The 24,712-nt window shown below is 34.3% G+C and overlaps 1 protein-coding gene across 1 annotated transcript in view; it reads left to right on the top strand.

Moving 5' to 3' along the window:
- Window positions 1-24,712, top strand: part of LOC140149113 (rho GTPase-activating protein 45-like) — a 151,539-nt gene that overhangs the window by 61,026 nt on the left and 65,801 nt on the right. The window contains 1 exon segment of the mRNA XM_072171285.1: window positions 6,484-6,627. Within this exon segment, the coding sequence (XP_072027386.1) occupies window positions 6,484-6,627 (144 nt within the window).

Below are 24,712 nucleotides of genomic sequence, written 5' to 3' on the forward strand. Positions count from 1 at the left end.
CAGCAAATATTGTTGTGTAATGTCAATCATAGTTTGCCTTTTCATTTGACTTATTGATCTTCTCAGATAACTTACATTATGGGTGTGATAGCTTTATAGGTTTCATTGTGCATTTAATTTGTTATAGATTGTTTGTTAGCAGTGTGCTGTTCAGTTGGAAAGTGTTTGGAAACTTGTTACTTCATAATGATTAGGTCCCGGTCCTTGCACTGTTGCACTTTTTTGTGGCCCACCTTGGTCTGGGTGGACATTTTTTATGAATTAATTTAGATGAATAGCAAAGATGTCACTTACATTATGTTCCAGATGTTGCATGAACGGGACATCATATGCAAATAAAGCATGGTCACTTGCATCTGCATCTAACTGTTCAAGTGACCATGCATATACCCCAAAGTCACTTGCATTTATTATGTATGCCAGAATTTTTAAGGTGTTTAAAAATGGATGATACATTGCAATATTTTCCAGTAGAAATAGTTCAGGTGAAGATTTAGTGGGTACACCAGAAGTTACTTAAACTGTGATAAGCTCCATATACATGCATGATTCAAATCTGACCTAACGTCTCCCCACTTAATGCATAGGAAAGGGGGGGGGGAGGGTGATTTGTTACCTGCCTTTTACAGAGCAGTAGAAACGACCCAGTTGATGGCGCACACATCAACAATAAGGGGAATAAAAGCATGGTGATGCGAGGTGTTCATCTTGTTGTAAGATGGTTCTTTACATAGGAACCAACCAAATAAAGTGGAGTTCCTCTTCCATAGTCAAATATTTACATTGACCTTAAAAGATACCAAGATTTACATTCTGTACTTTGCAGTTAAGCTCAAAGATTTGAGAGCAAAGTGATGCCACCAAGTTTGTAAAAAGTCTTATTGACTTGAAAGAAAAACAATTTATGATAGACACTGGTTCCATTCACTTTCCTTACCATGGAGTATTTGTACTGGTCAATATAATGTATTGTAGTCCAAATGGATCCAATAACTAAAACCTTCAATAGTTGACTAAGTATTGACTTTATGGTAGACTCCAGTAGCCCAGGGGAGCAGGAACAAACCTAGTTTGGATGGGTTTATGTTGACTTTTCTTCACATATATTGTTAAAGTTGAAAACATAAAGTGTATTAATTGACTTAATCATACAAGAGAGGGGGTGATGTTTCAGCTTGGAACGTGTCATATGTCCAATATTGTGTATTAATTTGGACTTCTCTGGAGGAAGAAATGGATTTTGCCATAATTATAAAAAAGTTTGTTTTAAACAATAGCAATGAATCCAGTAATCATATGAAGAAGAAATTAATTTGCTATCCCCTATCTTCCCCCTTCTCAACCAGCTGATAAATCAAACATTCCCAGGCAGGTTGTGGGTTTTTAAAATTCAGTATCAATGAAGTTTGCTTCTATTCTTAGTCTACTTGATTTCAATACAAACAACTGATTGAAATGAAGTTGTATAGAATTATTAGCATATGCCTTGATCCTCTGTATTGGTAAAGCTCAAACATCTATTGCTTTTAATGTACCACTGCATTTCTCAAACAATCTCTGATTGACTTTTCAAAATAGGCTTGGGCAGTACCTGAAATGTGGTACACACGCAGTTCCAAAATAAGAAACTCTTGTGTGCCTAGTATGATTAACCCCAGCAAGGCTGTAGCGAGGTTCAAAATGTGGAGCAGCCATCACAAATGTGGGGTGGCCAAAATACAATATATGTTCGAATTGAAATAAGATATTAAAAGTAAAAGAAAACAATTTTCTCAAAAAGTGGGGTGGCCGCTGATGGCCCTGACCCCCAGTTTTTTTGTTGTTTTTTTCCTTCAAATTTAACCCATGTGTGGGTAAATTAGTGTTTGATTTCTTGCATAAAATAGCAGGTTGAATGATTCATCAAAATTGTAGGGACTAGGGATATATATGCCAATTTAGGCCTCTATCTTACATTGCCCATGCCTTATACATTAGTTTGAGTTCATGTCAACTGGATTATTTACCCATTTGCCAATGTGGACTTACATTTTGTATGTTCAAATTGACTGAGTGAGTTTTCACAAGTAACAGTCATGTGTAACTAAGGCAGTAAGACCATGTTCACTATGTCATTAAAAGTCTAAGGGGCAAGAAAAAGAAACAAATAGTCTTGCATAAAGTCTTGACTCACAACTTAGGCAAAATATAAATCCATTTTAGATGTCTACTACCAAAACTCAATCTTAAAAAGTAGCTGTAGGCCTAACCGCCTATACAAATCACTGACATTAGATAATTAGGCCTAATGCTGGTAAAAAATGACATGTTTGAAACAAATCACAAATTAAAAGCAGGCATTGTGCAAAACTTCAGACCAGTTAAAAATGTTGAATCATTAGACTTGATTGAAGTCTAAAGTTGATATAAAATATGTGATTGTGGAAGTTTGTTAGGATTTGAGGTACCCGAACCAACCATGTAACATTGGCTAACTATCATTGCCTGCCGTCTGTGGAGATATACAGTAGATACGACATCATAGCTGGTTGGAATGGCTGATCTGTGGAAATAAAAAAAATGAGAAATGTATAAATTCATAAGAGCTCTAGGTAGGTGTGTCAATAGATAGATGTTTTGGAAATGCCCTATATAGTTAATAGGAAACACAGTCTTGTTTTGGTATGGTTAAGTATTATGGATTTCAGTTAGGATTTGGGGTTAGCTTCAAATTAGGGTTAGTATTCGACTTTATGGTCAGGCAATATGGTTAAAGGGCATGTTGATGCAACTATTGACTTTTAATAGTTACATTATTTGTACAATTTAAATATTCTATATGGCTTGCCTCACTCTACCCAGATATGATAGGAAGCCAAGTGCAGATGTTCTGGGCTATGGAAGGTACACAGAGCTTTCTTTGAAATGAATATCAGTCACAAATTTGGAAGGATAATTGAAGTGCACGTAGAGTCGAAGGTGGTTTTCAGCATGCATGCAACGTGTAGCATCGTAATAGCAGTGATGCTAACCACGTAATAGCACTGATGTCACATTCAACTATTATCTGGCCGGAACAAATCATAGACCACAGTGGTCCCCAGGGACCAAAAATGTGCACTAAATGATGCAGCAATATTAGTTTAGCTATCATATGTGGCAACACTGTACCTCCTATAATAGTCCATCAATATTTAGCATCATATTATAACTGCAATATTGAGTAAGCTAATTTTATCATTTCAAAACTATTGCAATTGTCCTTTTGTTTGAAATCCATTCATGCATACCAAAATATGTAATCAAAAATTATTTAATAGACCACAAATATTGGATTACATATGTCCCAGGAAGATAGGTAGAGGTAGAGGTAGAGTTACAAAAATGCGAGTATCTTTCCAGTGTGTTCAGTGGACACTGGAGTTTAGTGTGCAAGATCTGTGTCATAAGTGCGATTCAGACTACATCACATTGTGATGCGATGCTGCGATGCTTTTAAAACATCGCAGCATTGCGCAATGAAATTGAAATATACATTTTAATGTCATCGTGTGATGCTGCCATCATCTCCTTTTATGGTCGTTCTGCCTACCTTGATTTTCCAGCAGCCAATCACAAGCGTGCATGGCCGAGATATCGCAGCGCGATGCGAAGAAAGTTGAGCAAATTCAACTCTCACTAAATTTCCACTGAGCGATGAGAATTTTCACAGCGAGCTCATAAAAACATAGCTCAGATTTCAGTTTTAAAAGCTGTGATGTGTAGTCTGAATCAGACTTTATACTTGTGTTTCTTTTGGTTGAGCTGACATCACACAATAGGAAAAGCACCTGACAAACTGATGTAGTCTTGCCCCATTTCCCCTTTTTATCATTTTTATGCACTGGTTGCTATGTGCGGCACGCACCAGAAATTTTGTGCAAAAAGGGCAACATGCCAGGATGCTAGAATTGTAAAAATAATTATTAAGATAAATGCTAAATCCATGTTTGAATACTTTTTCACCAAAGTGATGTGATATACTAACTAGTTTTTACTAATTATCAAGTGTGACAGAACTGGAAAATAATTTGTCATTTTGAGAACTCATTCATGTGTAACTCCATTGAAATGAACTCACCGTAATTGTGTACCATGTTGTGTGGCCTTTTGCGGTCAGTGACACCGCAGGGGAATAAAACGGACTGTCACCAGTCGGTTAGCCAAGCACTGAGATGACTTCTTTAAAATGAAAAATTGATTTGCCCTGTTTTAATCTTATTAAAGCCGGAAGTTTTAGCTCAACCTCCCCAATATTTTCAGGGCAAATTTATGCTAATGACATGATTAAACTCTATCCAATGAGTGGTAATATATAGGACTGAATTTGATACGGTTCAGTAGCAGTGGATAGCTGTTCTAGCTTGCACTAAGCAAATCAGAACATGTATGGTTTTGATTTCTTAATAATAATTAATATCATTAATTTTCTAATTAGAACCCAGGTAAAATGAGATAATTTCAGATATGTTAAAGTATTTCATTGTGTGGTCATTTAATTCAGGATAGCTTTTGTGTGCCCTTTGCACTCTTGTCCCAATCCTAACCCTACCTGTAAATTAACCCTATCCCAAGTGTAGATATATATATTTAGGTAATCTCCATAATAATTGAAGATGCAATTAACACTGATGGAAGAAAGAGAGAGATTGGTGAAAATTAGTGAGGGTGGGAGGGTAAGAAAGAGAAGATGGAAGGGAGGGAAGACCACTAACCTTCCCTCCTTACCAGTGGTAAAATCAAATCATGACATTACAATCATTTAACATTGTATTTGTGCATGCAAAAGCTGTTTTAGTGGAAATAATGTTTCAAAGGGGGAAACAAATGAAGGGTTAAGATTCAAAAGTAAATAAAAAGAAAGAAATGTGCATTCTTACTTTTTAATTCAGAATCCTGGAGCCTTGTACTAAGTTGTAAAATTGATTGCTAAGTAGATCATTATCAATGACGTATTTGTAATGAAATGATGCAGAGAAATCCATATATCTGATTATTCTATGATTGGTTTTTAAAGGCAATGAAATGGTTGCTAACTTGACAAGTGAGTGTATTGACCCTTGTTTACAAGCCTGGGTGTGTGTGACATCTCTAGATCCAGCACCATCTGAGGCACTGAAAAGCACAAATTGTGTCAAGACTACCCTATATTCCAAAGGGGATGCGCATTAATTTGTATGTGGCGTGTGTGTGTAAGGGGGGAGGGGTTGTCACAGCAGTAGTGACATCAAATTGACGTACTGCATCCACATGACAATCTTATCCTGTATATTGCTTCACCCTTCTAACCCTAAAATATATCCCTAGATATAAACTCTGCAGTCATGTCCATATTGGACTCTGTGTAATTGGTGTCGTCATTCTGTTACCCTTTCACCTGGGTATCAAATTATGCCTAAAAGCCGGCTGATGACCCCTATTTTGCAGAATTATTGATACATCTTTTCATGTTTGAAAAGGCATAAGTAATGATGATTTGAAGCTATCAGTTAGAGTTAATTGGATTATGTTGCAGAGATAGATTTATTGACTGGGGTAGGCACAATATGAAGCTCTGCTACTGATACTATTGATGTCAATCATCTTTTTAATATTTTATACCACTTCCTAATTTATGGTTGACTTGAGTACAAGGCCCCAATTTTGGACCCAATGTCAGAATACATGTAGTCTGTTTTGAAGGGTGCTTAAACAGTAACATGGATTCAGAATAAAATCACAAACTACACGAAGTGCAGTAAGGGAGATTCTAGGGGAGGCATGGGACCCGGCATGGGAATTTGGGTCAGGCAGAATTTTTTTCGCTGCCTTTGGCGGTAATTTTTTTACGCTGCCTTTTTTTTAAAAGTTTTAATTTATACAGAGTTGAGTGGGGAATTTTTTTTTTCACTCATCAATGAGGGGAAATATTTTTTCATCTCACTACCGGGCAGATTTTTTTTCCGTCTCACTAGTGGGTGAAGGTGTTTTTTTCCAAAAAACTCCCATGCCACCCCCTGGAAATCTAATGTTGGGTCACTAATCATTTCAAGGGATATTATTAAGAGAGTTTTGTGAAAGTTACACTATATGTTTTTTTACAAGAATGATAGGACAAACATCGCAACTGCAACAAACATCATAATATGCAACTACTATTTGTATGATGCAACCCTATTATGCTGATGATTTTTCTGTGGTTTTAATCATGAAATTGATGCTAAGCATGTATTTAAAGGAGGTGCATTAACATATAAGTTAGAAAAGTGCTAATTAATGAAGGGTGGCTGTAAAAATTAATATGGACATCTTTGGAATGTTTGGTTCTTATAATGTAGGCCTATATGTTTTCTAAACATGAATTTGAATTATAATTATATTTTACTGACATATCTGCACCTACTTTGTTCAGGTCAAACTATCTTTCACATTGATCATAATACTTCTAATCACTACTTTGGATCATTATTTCTTTGAATTCCACAGAAAGGACCGAAACTATTAGAGTTCTTGCCCATGAGAGGCTGCGAGACCTGCTGAACATTTTACGGAGCATCTTAGACAAGTATTCAGCCCTCAGATCTACTGATGTCCATACAGCAGCAGTACTGCTTATTACCCACATCAAAGGTGAGTCTCAACATCAGTGGTGACACCAGAATTTTTTTTTTTTCGGGGATCAACAAATTTTGCCCAAAATTGCCACAATAAGAGTAAATTTGTGTAATTTTGGAGTTTTTGCATTGAAAGTGAAAGGGGGCAAGAAAAATATTTTGGGGAAAATGCCCCCATAGGCCTATTACCACCATTACTCAACATGGAAAATGGAGTACATCATGATTCATGCAGACCCATCGTAAGCTAGGATTTTATTAGGTGGAATTTGAAAAAAAAATCATAAAAAGTACAGTACCAGTATGTTCTTCTCTTGTAACTAAAGAACATATTTACCATGCTTATTTTAGCACACCCCTCCTTGTCTTTTGAACTACCCTGAAAGGTGTATCCATTGGCCTGTACTGTTGCATAGATATATTGAACCTTGTTCTGAAGCATAATAAATATCACCAACCACATCAATAGAGGGAGCACTCTCATCAATATCATGATGCAGTATCGTGATTATTAATTTACCAGTATCAGAATCTGAATTGCATGTGATGTTAGCAGTGTTATGCTTGTTGCAGAAGAAAATCCACTGGTATTTGAAAACAAAAATATGATTATGTTTGAGTGACCTCTTCATTTGGTTGTAAATGTTATGTGTGTAATGCCATCAAGCAAGATGATTCGGATGCAAGCATATTCAGTTTGGACTGTATAGCTGTACATTGTTATGTTGTACTCCCAATTCCAGAAAATACAGCTCTAAATTTGTTGGATTCAAAAAATATTGTCCTGTTTTCCCAAATGAAGCAAAGCTAAATCCTAATCCTTTAGTTAGTACTAACTGGTAATAAAAGTTCAATTTTATATTTTTGCATTAAAAGTCAAATGTTTTATATTTTTGCAATAAAAGTCAAATTTAAATACTTATGCAATTGGAGGGAAAATGGGCCAAAAACATGCACAATTTTGGATGTTTCTTTACAGTCACAAAATTCAAAGACTTGGAACAAGTCTAGTCTAAGTAATCAAAATCTTGAGTATAGGCCAAGAGTTTGCTCATAATTTTAATATCATATGTAAATTTAGATAATTGATTATAAGAGAGATTCAAAAATGTTTTTCCAAAAATTAGAATGTATAAACTAATATTAGTCTTTGTAGAAGTCTCAATGCTTGATTGTTACAGTATACAAAAAACACCTTAAAAATGCATGTTTTGACCCTTATTTCCAAAAATTGACCAAATATTAAATTTGACTTTCATATATTTTAGGATTTTGATATGTTTCATTTGGCAAAACAGAATAATATTTTTTAATCAAAAAAATAATTAATGCTGTATTTTTGTGGAATTGGGAGTAGTGTTCTAAATACTATATTATTCTGAGACTTATCAAAAGGAAAACACTTATTTCTAAGACAGGCCGTTACATACGAAATAGCATCTTTTATCTCTATGTAGAAATTGAATGTGTGACGGTCACATGCATGGCTTGCTGTCCTCATTCTACTGATTGGTAGTGGTTAAAAACCTGGGTAGGGAAAACAATTTTTCTCATCATCTTCTTTCATCCTTCCTCCCTTCTTTCCTTCCACTTAGGCAAAAAGCAGAAAGTGAGTTAATTAATACTACAAAACAATACCTGCCTTAACTAACCTAAACGCTATTAGACCATACAATACAATACAATACAATACAGCGCAAAGCGACTACTACTAGGCCATGCATCCATGTGATCGGATTACATAATCCTAAACTACATATACGAGGAGAGAGAGAGAGAGGGAGTTACTAATTTCCAAACGATACACCAAAACATTAATAGCCTATATATACAAAATTGGAAAATACATGATTAATTGATCATACACATTCATTCACACATGAAAAACATATGTCCATCTGACCTCTGACACATTGAGCTTGAGCTCATCACAAAATATTCACATGTTCTTATATTTGTCAAACTGTCCTGAAAAACAATAGTAGGAAAACAAAATATTTGTATATATTTGAAACATTAAAGGGGTGTGATCAGATTGACAGCCTCAGTCCCCATTTTTCTTCATCAAAACTGAGATTTGGGTATTAGAAGAAAGCTGATATTTTTCTCATTACCGTAGTAAAATTTATTGCCCAAGATATGTTTCGTGGAGTGGAGTAAACAAAAACGGGTTGGATTGTGGTAACCACAGCCAGAATTGTGGTAACCACAGCCAGAATTGATGTACTATCCTTTGGGGCATTCTTGTACATGTTTTTGCTTCTCATATCAAACCGCTGGACAATAAACTCAAAATTTGGAAACATATTGTTTTAATGGTAGACCTCAATGTAAGATAGGAAAGAGAACATGATAAAATCAGATCATGCCCCTTTAATGTCTGGGCACATACTTGAAAAATGGTTTATTTACCATTTCTTCTTTACACATGTTTAATATAAATTGTTGCAGAATTTTTATTTTCACGACTTAAAGGTCATTATAAATGTTTATATATTCAAAAAAGTTTTGTTTACGTTACATTCAAATACTCCGAGAGCTATATTGTAAGGAAAACTTTCACATACCCAATTGACATATCACATACCCAATTGAGATATGTTTGAAACTATATGAGAAATTTTTGAATCCGTATGCACTATGCTAAATTGACCACTTTCTTAATAATATTTTGCAAGTGTAGAGAAAGTTTGGATTTGGAAATATGGATTATTTCTAAGAATTCAAAGCGTGTGATAATTGCTTTCTATTTCTGACTCCTTTACGTAAATGCATCCATTTAAATCTCCATGGTGCCCCATGCAGCCAAGTGGATAAGGAATTCTGATTATTTAGATTTGGAAGACGGCTGTTGTATTTTGCCCTATGTTACGTACAGTGATCGCAGTGTGATCTTAGGAAGATAGACCTAATTACATAGATGTCATTTGTTGGTGATAGTTTTTGAGCGTGGACATGTTGGAACACACTGAAGGGTCATTTATTCTAATGCTTTCTCCTGATATAATTTTTGCAAGAGAGTTTTCTTCATTGCCAGAAGAATCTTGATAGTTCAAAGTGTGTGATGTATTTTGCCAAAGAAACATATTGTGACAACTTTTGATGATGCTTGATACCCCATTCTGTGATTAAATGTAACAAGGCTGGTAATTTTGAACTGTCTATACTAGTACTATCCTTTAATTGGTTGTTTTTAATATTTCATTATTTCACATGCTTATTGAAAATTCAGAATTTTTAGACATGGCTGCTCTGAAAGACTTTTGACCCATTTCTATTCACTAATTATTTTCTATATTTAACAAAGTAACTTAGGAAAATTAACCATATGCTGTTTAGGGTACAAAACTCGCTATCATATCCTGATGTGTCCGCAAATATATTTACAGGTATAAGAGTCATTCATCTCCAACCCCTAAAAGTGACATTTAGGATGAATTTGAGGTATTAATGGATTGTGAAAATAAAGGTAAATGCACACATTATTGTAAAGATATTTTACTTGTCTCAAGCAATTATTAAATTTTAATACAATAATTAAAAAGTTAACAATAAATAAGTAAAAAATGGAAACTCAAAAAGGCTTCTTCTGTAAACTGACACAAATGCAGATATGACGTTTTTGCACTAACACAGCGATATGCTTCATAGACAGGGCAATGGAAATAAACTTAGAATATTAGAACTGAGAGAAAGACGATATCTACACTACACATCGCAATGATTTTAACAAGTTCTTATTTTGAAAGCATTATAAAATCTGAATAATTTGATTAATTAGGAGGAACTAACTGACATCTTTACATTGTGCAGCAGCATGTCCGATGAAGTACAGTGGATTGTAAAAGGAAAGCTTTGGTTACGGTACCATTTGAGCTAGACTGGAAAAGAACTGCAGCTCATTTCAATCATAAAAAATATTGGAAAATAATCATAATAAATATTATAATGAAGTTGAATGTTGGTATTAAAGCAAGCAGAACTAATTCTATTAACAATGCCATAGTGCATGTTGAGACTCCAGTGTAATCTAGCATATCAAACTAATCATAGACTTGCCAATGTCATCAATCAGCATTGCAAGCTGGCCGGCCACAGATTTTTCATGGCATCTTTATTTCTTCCTACTGAAATGTAGGAAGTACAACCATCTAACTGACCTAAATACATAATATACAAATTATTTATAAAATTAACAATTTCAGCTTGTGTTTTAACACAAGCAAATCATAAAAGTTAAATAAAGATATTAAACAAGTGCAACAAAAAAATCTTGGAAGTAATTGCTTAGAAGAAAGAGAAGGATTCTTTGCGATTATGCAATGTTTTGAAAGATTTGTGCGCATATTTATGGTTAACGAGAGGTTTGTGGTACCATTAATCGGCAGAGTATTAAATTATGAATGAAGGTAAAGGAACTAAGGAGCAAATGATGAGAAATTCAGATGGTGATGGCGTGAAATCAGCGAATCTGAGTAATAACATAAGCGAGAATAAATTCTTGCCTCTTATTATTTCTTATAGAATTAAGAAATGCATACATTTGTAGATAACTTACTGCCAAATCTGTGCGTGATGACCTCTGAAAGTTAAGTCAATTGTCAGCCACATTTCAAATAGAGGGGTGGATCATAAAATGGATGCTTGTTGTCAGCAAATATCTAGGGCCCAGTTTCACAAAGGTCAACTTAAATAATTTTATGTCTTATTTGTGTGATAGGCAGTATGGCTCTTAGAATGCCTTAAGTTTGGAGTCTTCATTGGCCCTAGACTGGATTTGAGTGTGTAGAAGGAAAAATAGGCAATGTTTTCAAGAAATCTTGATGCTTGAAATGCATCTTTATGGCAAAAAAGAAGAGAACTAACTATGAGTATAAGGTGTTCTTGTTTTTCTAATGTTTTGTTGTTGTCATTTTCAATGAATTTGTCCACCCTTCTGACCACATAGTTCAATGTTTATGCTGTGTTTCCTTCGTCTTCATAATTTGAATAAAATTGTCCACCGTTCTGACCACATAGTTTAATGTTTATGCTGTGTTTCCTTCATCTTCATAATTTGAATGAATTTGTCCACCCTTCTGACCACATAGTTCAATGTTTATGCTGTGTTTCCTTCATCTTCATAATTTGAATAAATTTGTCCACCCATCTGACCACATAATTTAATGTTTGTTATTGTTGTTATTTTTAAATTGTCCACCCTTCTGACCACATAGTTTAATGTTTATGATGTGTTTCCTTCGTCTTCATAATTTGAATTAATTTATCCACCCTTCTGACCACATAGTTTAATGTTTATGCTGTGTTTCCTTCATCTCCATAATTTGAATACATTTGTTTTTTTAATAGCAGTTTTTCTCTGGTTCCAATCTTGAATACCAAGAAATTTAGGGTCTATAGTGATTTTCCGCGTTTTTTAGAAAAACTGTGGTGCGCTTTTTGGCTTCCCAAATCACGTTTTTCTCTGGTGCTTGGTTTAATGTTTATGCTGTGTATCCGTCGTCTTCATAATTTGCTTAATAGTATTGGATGTGTTGATTCAAATTACATGTGATGTGATCAAGCCAAATGAGTCATTAGTCGCTAAATTAATTTTGAGAGATGTCTTAATGATGTATGAAGTATCCATCATATTATGTTATTTTCAGCTGTTTACCATATATGTTTCTCAGGACCTGCAAATCCAATATTGAATGTCAAATTGATTTTGTTTAATTTTGTTGGATCATGACACATACAACCTAAAAGTCAAAACACAAAATATTGTGTTTTGGGTAAAATTGAGAAAATTAGTATAAATTGTCCAACTTTGTAAGCTGTTACAATTTGTAGATTGTCATCGTTTACAGCTGAATTCACACGTCAACAACCAAAATCACACATACGTGTATGAAAATGTTGTACACTATTAGCATAATATCCACCTACAAATGTCACAAAAACAAATCTTTTTTTTTATAATTTATTATGAATTTGACTGAGAAATACTGGACTTCTGAGCAAGTATGTACTAGGAAATGGATTTGTAATGAAAGCCACAAACATATCATTTAAAATAAGATGAATTTGATCTCTTGGTGATGGGTTTTAAGCAGTATGGTGACATTCAAGAAACCTGGATTAGTTACCTTGTTTTAGAGAAAACTAGCATTTGTGTGAATTATTACGGTGACTTTTCCTCTTATTGATCATTATTATTCAAGTGCTACTTTCCTAAAATTTTGTACAGCACTGAATGAAATTAAGTTATCTTTTGAGACAAATATTTATTTTTAATTATTTATTAGTAAAAGGGTAATAATTAATAACCTAGCGTTCTTCAGTGTTAATCTTACAAACAAAACTGTCTGCTCGCATTTCTTTTCCTTTTTTAAAATCACCATTTTACTTATATTTTGTGGGAATAGAAATGCAAATATTCCTAAAATATATATGTAGTATAGCTAGAAATATTGATGAAGAATATTTCAAATCTATTTAAATTGAAATCATTTTTATACATTTTTGTTGGAAGTACGCATCAATTTTATTGCTGATATGTTCTAAAAAATATTGCTGTATGAGGAAATCCCATCACCTGCATACCTTGTAAGTACAACATGCATCAAGCATCAGCACCAAGCAGGTATGCAGTAAGCTTACAATTTGTATGGAGTAAAGCTAGTAGACATTTTCCACCCTTGTTATAATAATAATTTACAATATGTGCAAAGTGAGGTTGAGAGAGAGCAGAGAGAAAGGGAGGGAAATCGTGTGCACACTAGCAAGCTGCATTAAACACACACACGTATGTATGAGTGAGCGACTCAGGGAACAAGTAAGCAGGCTGCAAGCAAGCGAGCAAGCAAAGCAGGCAGGCAATCAGGGGGAGTGTTGCCTGTTGTTGAGTACTCCACAAATCCAAATGAGAAAGAAATTCTAGACTCATGGACATGCTGTTCAGCCCGCCGTACAACTCGTCTCTACATTCGGCTCTGCACTAATTACACACCCCCGTCAGATCTATACTTTTTTTCCTTCTTCGACGTCGACCGGTCGCTGCATGCACACAAGCTTACTGTACTAAGACTGCCTAGTTGAAGATATATATATGTATTTATATATACATCAGCTCATCCTTTCTACTTTATCATCTTTGTCATTATACCCCTTCCTTCTGACATTTTGCCGCTTTTATAAAAAGCCCAGTTTGTTGATTGTTTTTCATGGCTGACACGGAAAAACCAATGAAGTGGGGTAAAATTGACGACAGCTTCATCAAGGCGGCAGAGTTGATTATGCACAACTGTGAGAAGTGATGATGTGCTAGGTGAGCTTGCTTGACGTTTCTTGAAATGTGTTTTGGTTGGAGCTGCTGCACTGTACCTCTCTCTTCTCATCAGCAGGATATCTGGATTATACACTGTAACACCATTTCAACTAAGGAATATACCTCCCTCCGTGTTCTACAAGTGCACCTAGACGTTGTCATCATGGCCGTTTCTAGTGATGTTGAAAATTACGGGATGGAGTATGCCCAATTGTAGGAATAATTCCATTAGCAGTGCATGTTTCTTTTTTCACGACTTCATCGTCTGACTGATTTAAGCAATATATTTTAATTTTCAACCCGAGCAATAGCTGGAATTCAATGTCTTCATTATTGAGGTGTGTGATCCTTAATTTTTATTTTCCATAATTTATATTTAAAATAATTATAAAAAGTAAAGAATCAAATATTACGTGTGTCTGTGAAAGTTTGCAGATCAATTCCAGTAGCAGTTTTGCACAATAACATAGTAAATCAATTCCGATATATTTTTCTTACAAAAGTATATAATTTTTACTGTTTCTATCTATCCTTTATCGTATGTAACTGTGTTTGACATTTACAAATATGTTAATCCGTTCTTTAAAATTAGAATTTAAGTACAAAAATGAATTGGTGATGTCTGGTTGCTGCCTTGATAGTTCAGGTGCATGTTGAAAAGAGCACATTAGGAATAAATTATAGGTACTATTTTCATCCTATTGTTTATGGTATACACATTCCACGGACTGTGCTTATTTATGATAATGGCTTTTAAAGTAAGAACTAGATGGATCCATCCATCCATCTGTGTTTATGGCTATATCTGTCTTTAACCTTGTGACAGGCAGGCAGGCAGGCTTGGATTAGCTAGTTGCAGAGCCATAATTATATTTTGAATATCTCAGTCAGTACAGTGTGTGATTGATGCATGTCCTTAGGTGACCTGATTTCCAATAATTAACATCTCCTTTGCAATTGATTGCACTGTGAATACTTACACTGCAATCAATTCAAAAATACCTGCCTGCCTACCTGCCTCATTTTTGACCAAATCTACTTACTCCATATTTTTGTGCTTTACTGGGCAATGATTGGGACTGGTCCTCTGTAGATAGCATTTACATTTTAAAGAACAGGGCAGATAGATATAGAGTACAAATGTCAGATTTCAATGAATAGTGGAAACAAATTCCAATTCTTATTTCAACACATATATGTGTGAAAATTGTTTTGTAAACTGATACCAGTGCTGTATTTATGCCCAATGTGTTTGTCTAACAGTTACTTGTTGTTTGTCTAATCATGTAACAATGCATTTTATAAAATACATCGTATGCATGAGTGAGTTCATAAGGGGAAAAAATGCAAAAGGTAAATAAGCATTCAACAAAAGAAACAAATAAGCATGAAGCTCAAATCCAGGTACATATCCAAACTTGTCATTAGGAGGGGGAAAGAGCCTGCCCCGGTTGGAGGAAATAGGATCTTAAGACGACTGATTTAACATAGATGTTCATTCTTTCCATCCTGATTTCAATTGAGCATATTTTCCCCTCTGCCACCCCCTGATTATGCCCTGCTCAAATCTTGATTATACAAGAATGTGGTCCACTCTTCAGCCTCTGGTTCTGTCACTGATAGGTTAATATTTCTATAGCATATCCACTTGTTTATTAAGCTATAAGATTCATGTGCATTATAATGCATTGACACAAAATCCAACATCTGGTAAAAAATGACACAATCCGCCCCTATTGGCTCTCTGTTCAGTTCTGGGACCTCAGCTTACCCCCACATCCAAGATTTGAACTGAAAAGTGATAAAAGATATGAATTTGTTAAGGAAAATAAATTTGAGGTCAAACTAACTCCAGAAATTAGCTATTTTACTCATGAATGCCAAATAAAGTTAAGAATTGCAAGTCAGTTTTTGCTTCACCAGTATTTACCCTTGGACTATTTACCTCTTGATCTTCCTCATGCATTGGATAGGGACTACCACCCTCTACCAAAATTCATTTAGCAAACCATGGCCAGCCCTCGAATTAACCCATGGCACCCATGGCATTTTGCCATGGGTGCCCAACCCCACTGCCGTAATGCCCTCAAAATATGTCCTTTACCCAAGGCAGTCACTTGTCAGTGCCCTCTAATGAAGTTGCCGTGGTGCCCCAGCCCTGCCCCTTCATTATAAAATCTTCTATCTATGTTTGTGTGTGTTTTCTTCACTTTTGAGAAATTGCCTTGGTGCCCTTCTCAAATTTTCAACAGTTGCCATGATTGATGCCCTCTTAAAATATTACAAACTGCTGTGCTGTCTTGCCTTTTCAGTGAAAATCCAAGGCAATTATCAAGTTGCCCTTAAAAGTTGCTGTGCCCCTTCAGATCCTTAATTCGAGGGCTGACCATGGCAGTTATGTTACAGTGTACTTTGTCTGATATTTGGCAGGCCAATAAGGTATATGGCGATTGATAGGTAAATGTGATGGACGGTGGGAACAAAAAGGGCTCAAAAGCTATCCAATTTATGACCCAAGGAGGTGAATTTAAGGTTTTTTTGTCATCACCATGCATCACTTTTGCCTATGGGTCAGTCCATATGATATCAAGGAGGTCCCCCACCTGACCCCCTTAGATTTGCTTTATATTTTAGTCATATGTTGTACCTGTAAAAATATTTAAAAACCGGCAAATTTGAGGTCTGTAGCTCTTACGGGTTTTCTGTGGTAGCCATTTAAAGTTGGCGTATGGGGGTCTAAATTTGGACTCAAAAGTTGCCCTTTAAATAAATGTCATCTTTGGGAGTCTGTGACTTCTTTACAAAAAGAGAGAGATGTCTGAAACTTTGTATATACACTAACTGCATGCCTAATTTGTCAAAAAGTAAAAAAAAAAAAAAAATTGGTAATTATTGCGTTGTGTCACGGGGTCATTAAATATGCAAGAAAAAATGTAATGTTTTGTAAACTGGCAAGTTTAGCCCCCTAAATTCACATTTTTGTCAGATTAATTATTTTTTGTTTTCACTGATGCTAAATATAGGTTAAATACAATACATATCCAAAAAATTGAGGTCACAACTCATTTACATTTTGAACAGCGCCCTCACGAAGATGACATTTATTGCAAATTCAACATTTTCAGGGGGTCCAAAGTCGATGTGGTCCACCTTCAAAATTTATAAAACATTTTTTTTATGACTACTAGTCTTAAATTACAACTTTGCAAAGTCCCAGTAATTGTCTAGGTTGACTTCATATAAAACGACAAGCCCAAAGTTGACCATTTTCTTATGATTGCATGTACTGCAAATGTGCGAATTTGGAAGTCTTAAAGTCAAATTGGCCCCAACATTGAAAATAAAATGAAAATTAAAGTAAATAGGGCCAATAACTACGCATCTAGTCATTTGTTTTCAATATTGTGGCCATTTTGACTTTTAAACCTTCCGAATTCGGCACCTTTGCAGTACATACAATCATAAGAAAATGGTCAACTTTGGGCTTGTCGTTTTATATGAAGTCAACCTATAAAATTACTGGGATTGAGCAAAGTTGTACTTTAAGACTAGTAGTCATATAAAAGTGATGTTTTATGAATTTTGAAGGTTGACTTTGGGCCCTGAAAATGTTGAATTTGCAACTTAAATTTCATCTTTTGCGAGGGCGCTGTTCAAATGTAAATAAATTGTCACCTCTATGTCTTATATATGCATTGTATTTGTCCTATATATCGCATCAGTGACAACAAAAACAATTATTCTGACAAAATGTAAATTTAGGGGGCTAAACTTGCCAGTATACAAAACATTACATTTTTTTTTTTGCATATTTAATGACCCGTGACACAACGCACAATTACAGACATTTTTTTTTTACTTTTTGACAAATTGGGCATGCAATTAGTGTGTATACAAGGTTTCAGACCTCTCTCTCTTTTTATTAGGAAGGTACAGGCTCCCAAAGATGAAATTTATTCAAAGGGCAACTTTTTGGTCCAAAGTTATATTCCCCTACTCCAACTTTAAATGGCTGCCACGGAAAATCTGTATATTGAAAATAAAATGGAAATAAAAGTAAATAGGGCCAATAACTACGCATCTAATCATTTATTTTCAATATTGTGGCCAATTTGACTTTTAAGCCTTCCAAATTCGCACATTTGCAGTACATGCAATCATAAGAAAATGGTCAACTTTGGGGTTATCGTTTTATATGAAGTCAACCTAGACAATTACTGGGACTTTGCAAAGTTGTAATTTAAGACTAGTAGTCATATAAAAAAAATGTTTTATAAATTTTGAAGGTGGACCACATCGACTTTGGACCCACTGAAAATGTTGAATTTGCAATAAATTTCATCTTCGTGAGGGCGCTGTTCGAAATGTAAATGAGTTGTGACCTCCATTTTTTGGATATGTATTGTATTTAACCTATATTTAGCATCAGTGACAACATAAAATAATTAATATGACAAAAATGTGAATTTAGGGGGCTAAACTTGCCAGTTTACAAAACATTACATTTTTTCTTGCATATTTAATGACCCCGTGACACAACGCGCAATTACCGATTTTTTTTTTTTTTTAACTTTTTGACAAATTGGGCATGCAGTTAGTGTGTATACAAGGTTTTAGACCTCTCTCTCTCTTTGTAAAGAAGTCACAGACTCCCAAAGATGACATTTATTTAAAGAGCAACTTTTGAGTCCAAATTTAGACCCCCATACGCCAACTTTAAATGGCTACCACAGAAAATCCGTAAGAGCTACAGACCTCAAATTTGCAGGTTTTAATATTTTTACAGGTACAACATATGACTAAAATATAAAGCAAATCTGAGGGGGTCAGGTGGGGACCTCCTTGATATCATATGGACTAACCCCTATGGATTGCTATTATTGCTATCAGCAATACTGATACCTTATAAGAACATGAGTTTATCAAAAGGAAACCAGTGATTAACATGGTCTGAAAGCAGTGTCAATATGATGGACAATGGTTGCACCCCCTACAACCTTGACTCCATCCAGTTTTTGAATGCATTAATGCAGAGAGATGATCAGGCTTTAATTGTTGCATCCAAATGGTTAAAGCTCATGAGTTTGTAGTGAAATGAAAGAGTCATGTCTTGTGCATTTTATAATGTAGATAGCTAAGGAAACCTGTTCTAATGATAATAGAAATGTGAAGCATTTGTACTTGTGAATTCATAACATAATTCATATATTGTAGAAGTTAGCTACTGCAGACCTGGTGTACTCACTGACTTGCACAGACTGCAACAAGTGTACCACTACATGTTGTCATGCGTACAATGAGGCATCTCATTATAGGATGCCAGATATGTAACTAATATATCAACAATTTAAATCAAGTAAACTGAGGCAACTCTGATTACTTATGCACCAGATTTACTTCACTTGAACACAATTTGTGGTTATAGTTTGCATAGTAATGTTATCCGACTGTCTGATGTCATTGTAATTTTACTTTTCACTTAAAGGATGTGGAATAAAGATGATTTAAACCATTATAAAAGAAAAGAAATTGATGATCCCAAATGCCCATTTTCTCAGTTTAATAAATATTTTGAGCTCAACATTATGGAAAGATGATTTGCATATCAATTTTTATTCTGCAGTCTTTAATAACAAAATTTTTGGAATAAATAATATTTCTTATCTATTATGTACATTATGTATATGTATTATATAGCTTATTGAATAATTTCTAACAAGCAAAGTATCCCTGAATACAACCAACCACTATGTAAGTGATCAGATCCAAGTATTGTTTTGAACTAATTGCATCAATTAAAAGATAGATAATTTGATTAAAATCAAGATCCTGACAATACATATTATTTATATTGAACCAGATTGAGTGAAAGGGAATTTCCCCTTCAGAACCAATGATTGGATTGAATTGAATTGGACAATCATGGCTTTGTTCTCTAGGGTTTAAAATCTTACTTGTAATTTGCATAATGGGAATCCTCCCACATGTATGCTCCTCTATGCAGATAATACTAGCTGGAATAGACAACTTGTGGTTTGTTTGTATGGCATTTTTATATTTTACAAAATAAAAAGTTCATTACAATAATTTAGTGCTGCCAAACGTGCATGTTTTGGGTTTTGTTAGTTCAACTCTGACCAATTATGTATCTTGTATTCCTCCTGCCACCTCTATAAATAATCTTAACACACCATGTTTTGTTTTACTTCCAGAAAGTGACCTCTTTTTCTGCCATATTGCCATAAAAATTGCATTGCCTTTAGTAAATGCATGCAAAGTGATGTTTGCTGAACGCTAGTTACTCTTATTAATTAATTACCTTCGGATACAGCTGATAACTGGTATATAGTAATAATGAGTATTTGTAGTACGTGAAACATTCATGACAGTATACATATATGCATTATTGCCAAGTTGCCAAATGATACAAATTATTCCTGCCTTAGGTTATTTGTCTTGATGTGATTTAGCTATATTAATCTGAAGTAAAGTAATGTCTGTAGCTGTTTTGCAAAGTATTATCAAAATTACACTTTGATTCACTGTAACAATCTGTCTAAATAGGAGGTCCCATAAAATGCAGGTTCCAACGAATGTAGTGATATTTCAAAATGTGTTTATAACCATCATTTAGTGTTTACATATGGTAAAGCTCCGTCTTTGAGCTATAGTATGCAGGAAATAAGAGTTCATTTTATAAAACCGTTCTAAAGATATGAGCTAGAATGTAAAAATGATTGCAGGACCAATTATGCCATTTTCGTGCTGGCGAGTGCCACATGCGTCCATCCGTGGATCAATCGTCTACTTTTTTTAAAATAGAGAAAAATTTGTCAATTTGTGCCACAAACGGACAAACATAAATCTGCAAAAACTCTCTATTGAGTGACCATTATGTGTGTTCAATCAACCAGTATGGTGCGATTAGAAGTCAACAGAAAATTGAAAAATTTTGCTGCAAATTGTTTTCTACAAATTATAGGTAGCAGACTTAACTTTCACATTATGTAAACACTGAATGATGGTTGAAAACACATTTTAAAATATCACTACATTAATTTTGTTGGAAGCTGTTTTTTATGGCACACCCTGTAGAATACATTTTGTAAACAAATTATTTTCTCCTCTGATAAACAACTCAGTTTGCATAATTAAATCAAGCGTTCCAACGTATTCAATACATTGCTTTGAATTTATTTTAATAAAAAATTGAGTGGTGTAATTTTTTAGTAGTGAGTATAATTCACATAAATGCCATATGTTACACCTGGGCACTTCATTAAATGAAAAGTGAAATTCTGGTTGTCATAGTTTCCAAGTAAGAGTTTCATGTCATACACACATGCATGCATCCTTCCTGCATACCAGCCAGGTGCATCTAATCTATTAAACCTTGTCATATCTTATGTTGATGAGGCAACATTTCACTCAATTTGTTTGTGTCATATAATGTTTATTTTCATTATAGTTGGCTACATGTTAATGTATATAGCTTACATTTATGAAAACAAATTCATTCAACCTGCAGGTCATTCCAAATTCTGAAATTTCGGGTGTTTTTTTGTAATTCTTTCACAAAACGTATTTTAACCAAAACACCACAAAAGATCTATTTCTTATTTTCTGTTTGTTATTTTCTTCATTACAATATACTCTCTTAAAACCAAAGATTGTTGAGAGAAAAATCTAAAATTAGATTGAAAATGCAATGGAATTTAGTTTGAATTTTCAATTTTTAAGACTGATTTCTCAATCTTAATTTGGACTTTTCCCTCACCCCAATCTTTCCATTTGAGAGAGTATACTCTGATCAACAAACACTTCTTGATATATTAATGGATATTGATATAACAATATTTTCACGATGAAATGACAAAAATGTGTCATGTCTGTCATTTTAGTCATCTAATAAAACAATAGGTGGATTCATGTCTAAAAAATTGAAATATAATGATCAAAATAGATCCAAGGACCACTTCAAAATAACTATAATCACAAATTTGCAAAGTCTGAAGAGTTAAATGATATAAAACCCATTAAATTCTCAGATTTACATGAAATTTCATATATTTTAAAGAGTAGCTGCTAAAATTTCAGAGTAGTCACGTTAGTTACTGTGTTGTTATGTTATAGCTTATTATAGGTCAAACTGATTTTGGAGCTAATTACCTTGATGTGATCTCACTGAAGTCAGATTAAGTCATTGAACTTTAAAAGCCAACTGTTGACATTGATGTCAGAATTTGAGATAGTGACATGTCAACATAAAAAAGGTCTTGGTGACAAGTGTAGGTCAAAGTGTGCTCTCTACAGAAGTATAAATTCTAAGATGATGCTTACTCATTAAATATCATTTATAAGCCAATGGAAGATGGTAATTATAAAAAATAAGTTTTAAGAATTCAGAATAAAATCTGAGAAGTTCTAAACCATTGCTTACTACATGAGTACTATGTGAATTAGTCACTTGAAGAGAATGCTTGAAAAACATAAATATGATTAAAGCATGATATCATATCAGTAAAAGATTAATTAAGTCAATAAAGACAATAGTTAAGTAACATATATTCAATCTGTGTATTCTACTAAGGATAGTAATTTTGATTGTGTTATTTGGTCGGTGATGCTATCTACTGAAGATAGTCATTCAGAAAGCATTATGTGGTTAGTGACGCTATCTGCTGAAGACAGTCATTCTGAAAGTTCATCAGGTTAGTGGTGCTATCTACTGAAGACTGTAATTCTGAAAGTTTTATCTGGTCAGTGGTGCTATCTACTGAAGACAGTCATTTTAAAAGCATTATCTGGTCATTTGGTGCTATCTACTGAAGATAGTCATTCTGACAATTTTATCTGGTCAGTAGTGCTATTTACCTAATAAATATTTATTAGGTAATCTTGTTATCTGATTGGTCAATTGTGCCAGTGTCTATGTACAGTATTTTGACTACTGCCCTATGTGCGCGTAAAGTTGCAGATGCGGGAAGTAGCAAAGACTACCGCCTCCTACTACCACATGGTGTCGCTGACCCCACCACATTGCCGTTCTTTTGACTGTAAGACTTGCTACAATTTGATGCTTCTATGGATGCGGCTAATTTACAAAAGATTGGCACCTGCTGGTCAGTTGTTTACTGGTTGACCCGCTGGTGGATCACGATTTTCTACCAAAAAAGTTTTGCATATTATGTGTGTAAAAGAAAATACGAAATAACATAAATTGATTGACCAGATTTCCTGCTGATAAAATCAGGTAAGCTGTTCAGCCAACATCCCGGGAACAGTAGAGTTCACTACTTCCCCTCAAAACATGTTGTATTCATATAGTACTAAAGACAGTCATTCTAAAAGTATTATCTGGTTGGTGGTGCTATCTACTGAAGACAGTCATTCTGAAAGCATTATCTGGTCAGTTGTGTTATCTACTGTAGACAGTCATTCAGAAAGCATTATCTGGTTAGTTGTGCTATCTACTGTAGACAGTCATTCAGAAGGCATCATCTGGTCAGTGGTGCTATCTACTGTAGACAGTCATTCAGAAAGCATTATCTGGTTAATAGTGCTATCTACTGAAGACAGTCATTCTGAAAGCATCATCTGGTCAGTTAATAAGAATAACCTTTAATATGCAAAGGCCTCCATGTGCCTTACAAAATGAAGAAACCAACAACATAATTATTTACAAAAAAATATTAGAATACAAACTCATGTAAATGCATGCATAACAAATTAAAAATAATTTTCTTGACCTATGCGAATAGTCGTCAATTGATGTAAAATTGTAAAAAGGTGATAGAGTAGATCAGCCGAATATAAAATAAAGTGAAGACCTTAATTCTGAAAGAATTATCTGATCATACGTGCTATCTACTGAAGATAGCAATTGTGAAAGAATTTTCTGGTCAATGGTGCTATCTGCTGAAGTTGTAATTATCAGTTTTATTTACCAAAAATCATATAAATCAAAAAATATGTTAGTACAATGGAGGAATGACCAAAAAAGAGCACAAGGCTCGTACAAGGTTTGGCCACCCTTAAAGAAATTTACGAGAGGGCTACTAACTTTTACTACGTGCAGAAACAAGAGACATTAAGTCACAATAAAATACAATGTGCAAAACGAGACAGGACAATACAGGTGAGACAGACAAGTATGTTGGCTATGGCGATAGAATAAAAAGATGGTTTTACGAGACTCAATTCAAGAAAATATTGATTGGAAATTAACATGATCAATAAATAAAACCCATACAATCTAATTACAACTAATTGTGATACAAGATAATCTTTATACATGTTACTAAAACATTTAACAGTTATGAATATTGAGATCAATAACATTCCAACTTAATGGGCCTTGTCTTTTAATTGTGTTATTTGCAAGATCTGTTCTGAAGTTGTGAGGTCTATATCAGCCGAAAATAAAATAAACTGAAGACCTTAATTCTGAAAGAATTATCAGATCATAGGTGCTATCTACTGAAGATAGCAAATATGAAAGAATCATCTTGTCAGTGGTGCTATCTGCTGAAGTTGTAGTTATGAAAGAATTATCTGATCATAGGTGCTATCTACTGAAGATAGCAAATATGAAAGAATCATCTGGTCAATGGTGCTATCTGCTGAAGTTGTAATTATGAAAGTATTATCTGATCATAGGTGCTATCTACTGAAGATAGCAAATATGAAAGAATCATCTGGTCAATGGTGCTATCTGCTGAAGTTGTAATTATGAAAGTATTATCTGATCATAGGTGCTATCTTCTGAAGATAGCAAATATGAAAGAATCAT

This window comes from Amphiura filiformis, chromosome 3 (assembly GCF_039555335.1).
Source record: "Amphiura filiformis chromosome 3, Afil_fr2py, whole genome shotgun sequence".
In the NCBI taxonomy this organism is placed as follows: domain Eukaryota; kingdom Metazoa; phylum Echinodermata; class Ophiuroidea; order Amphilepidida; family Amphiuridae; genus Amphiura; species Amphiura filiformis.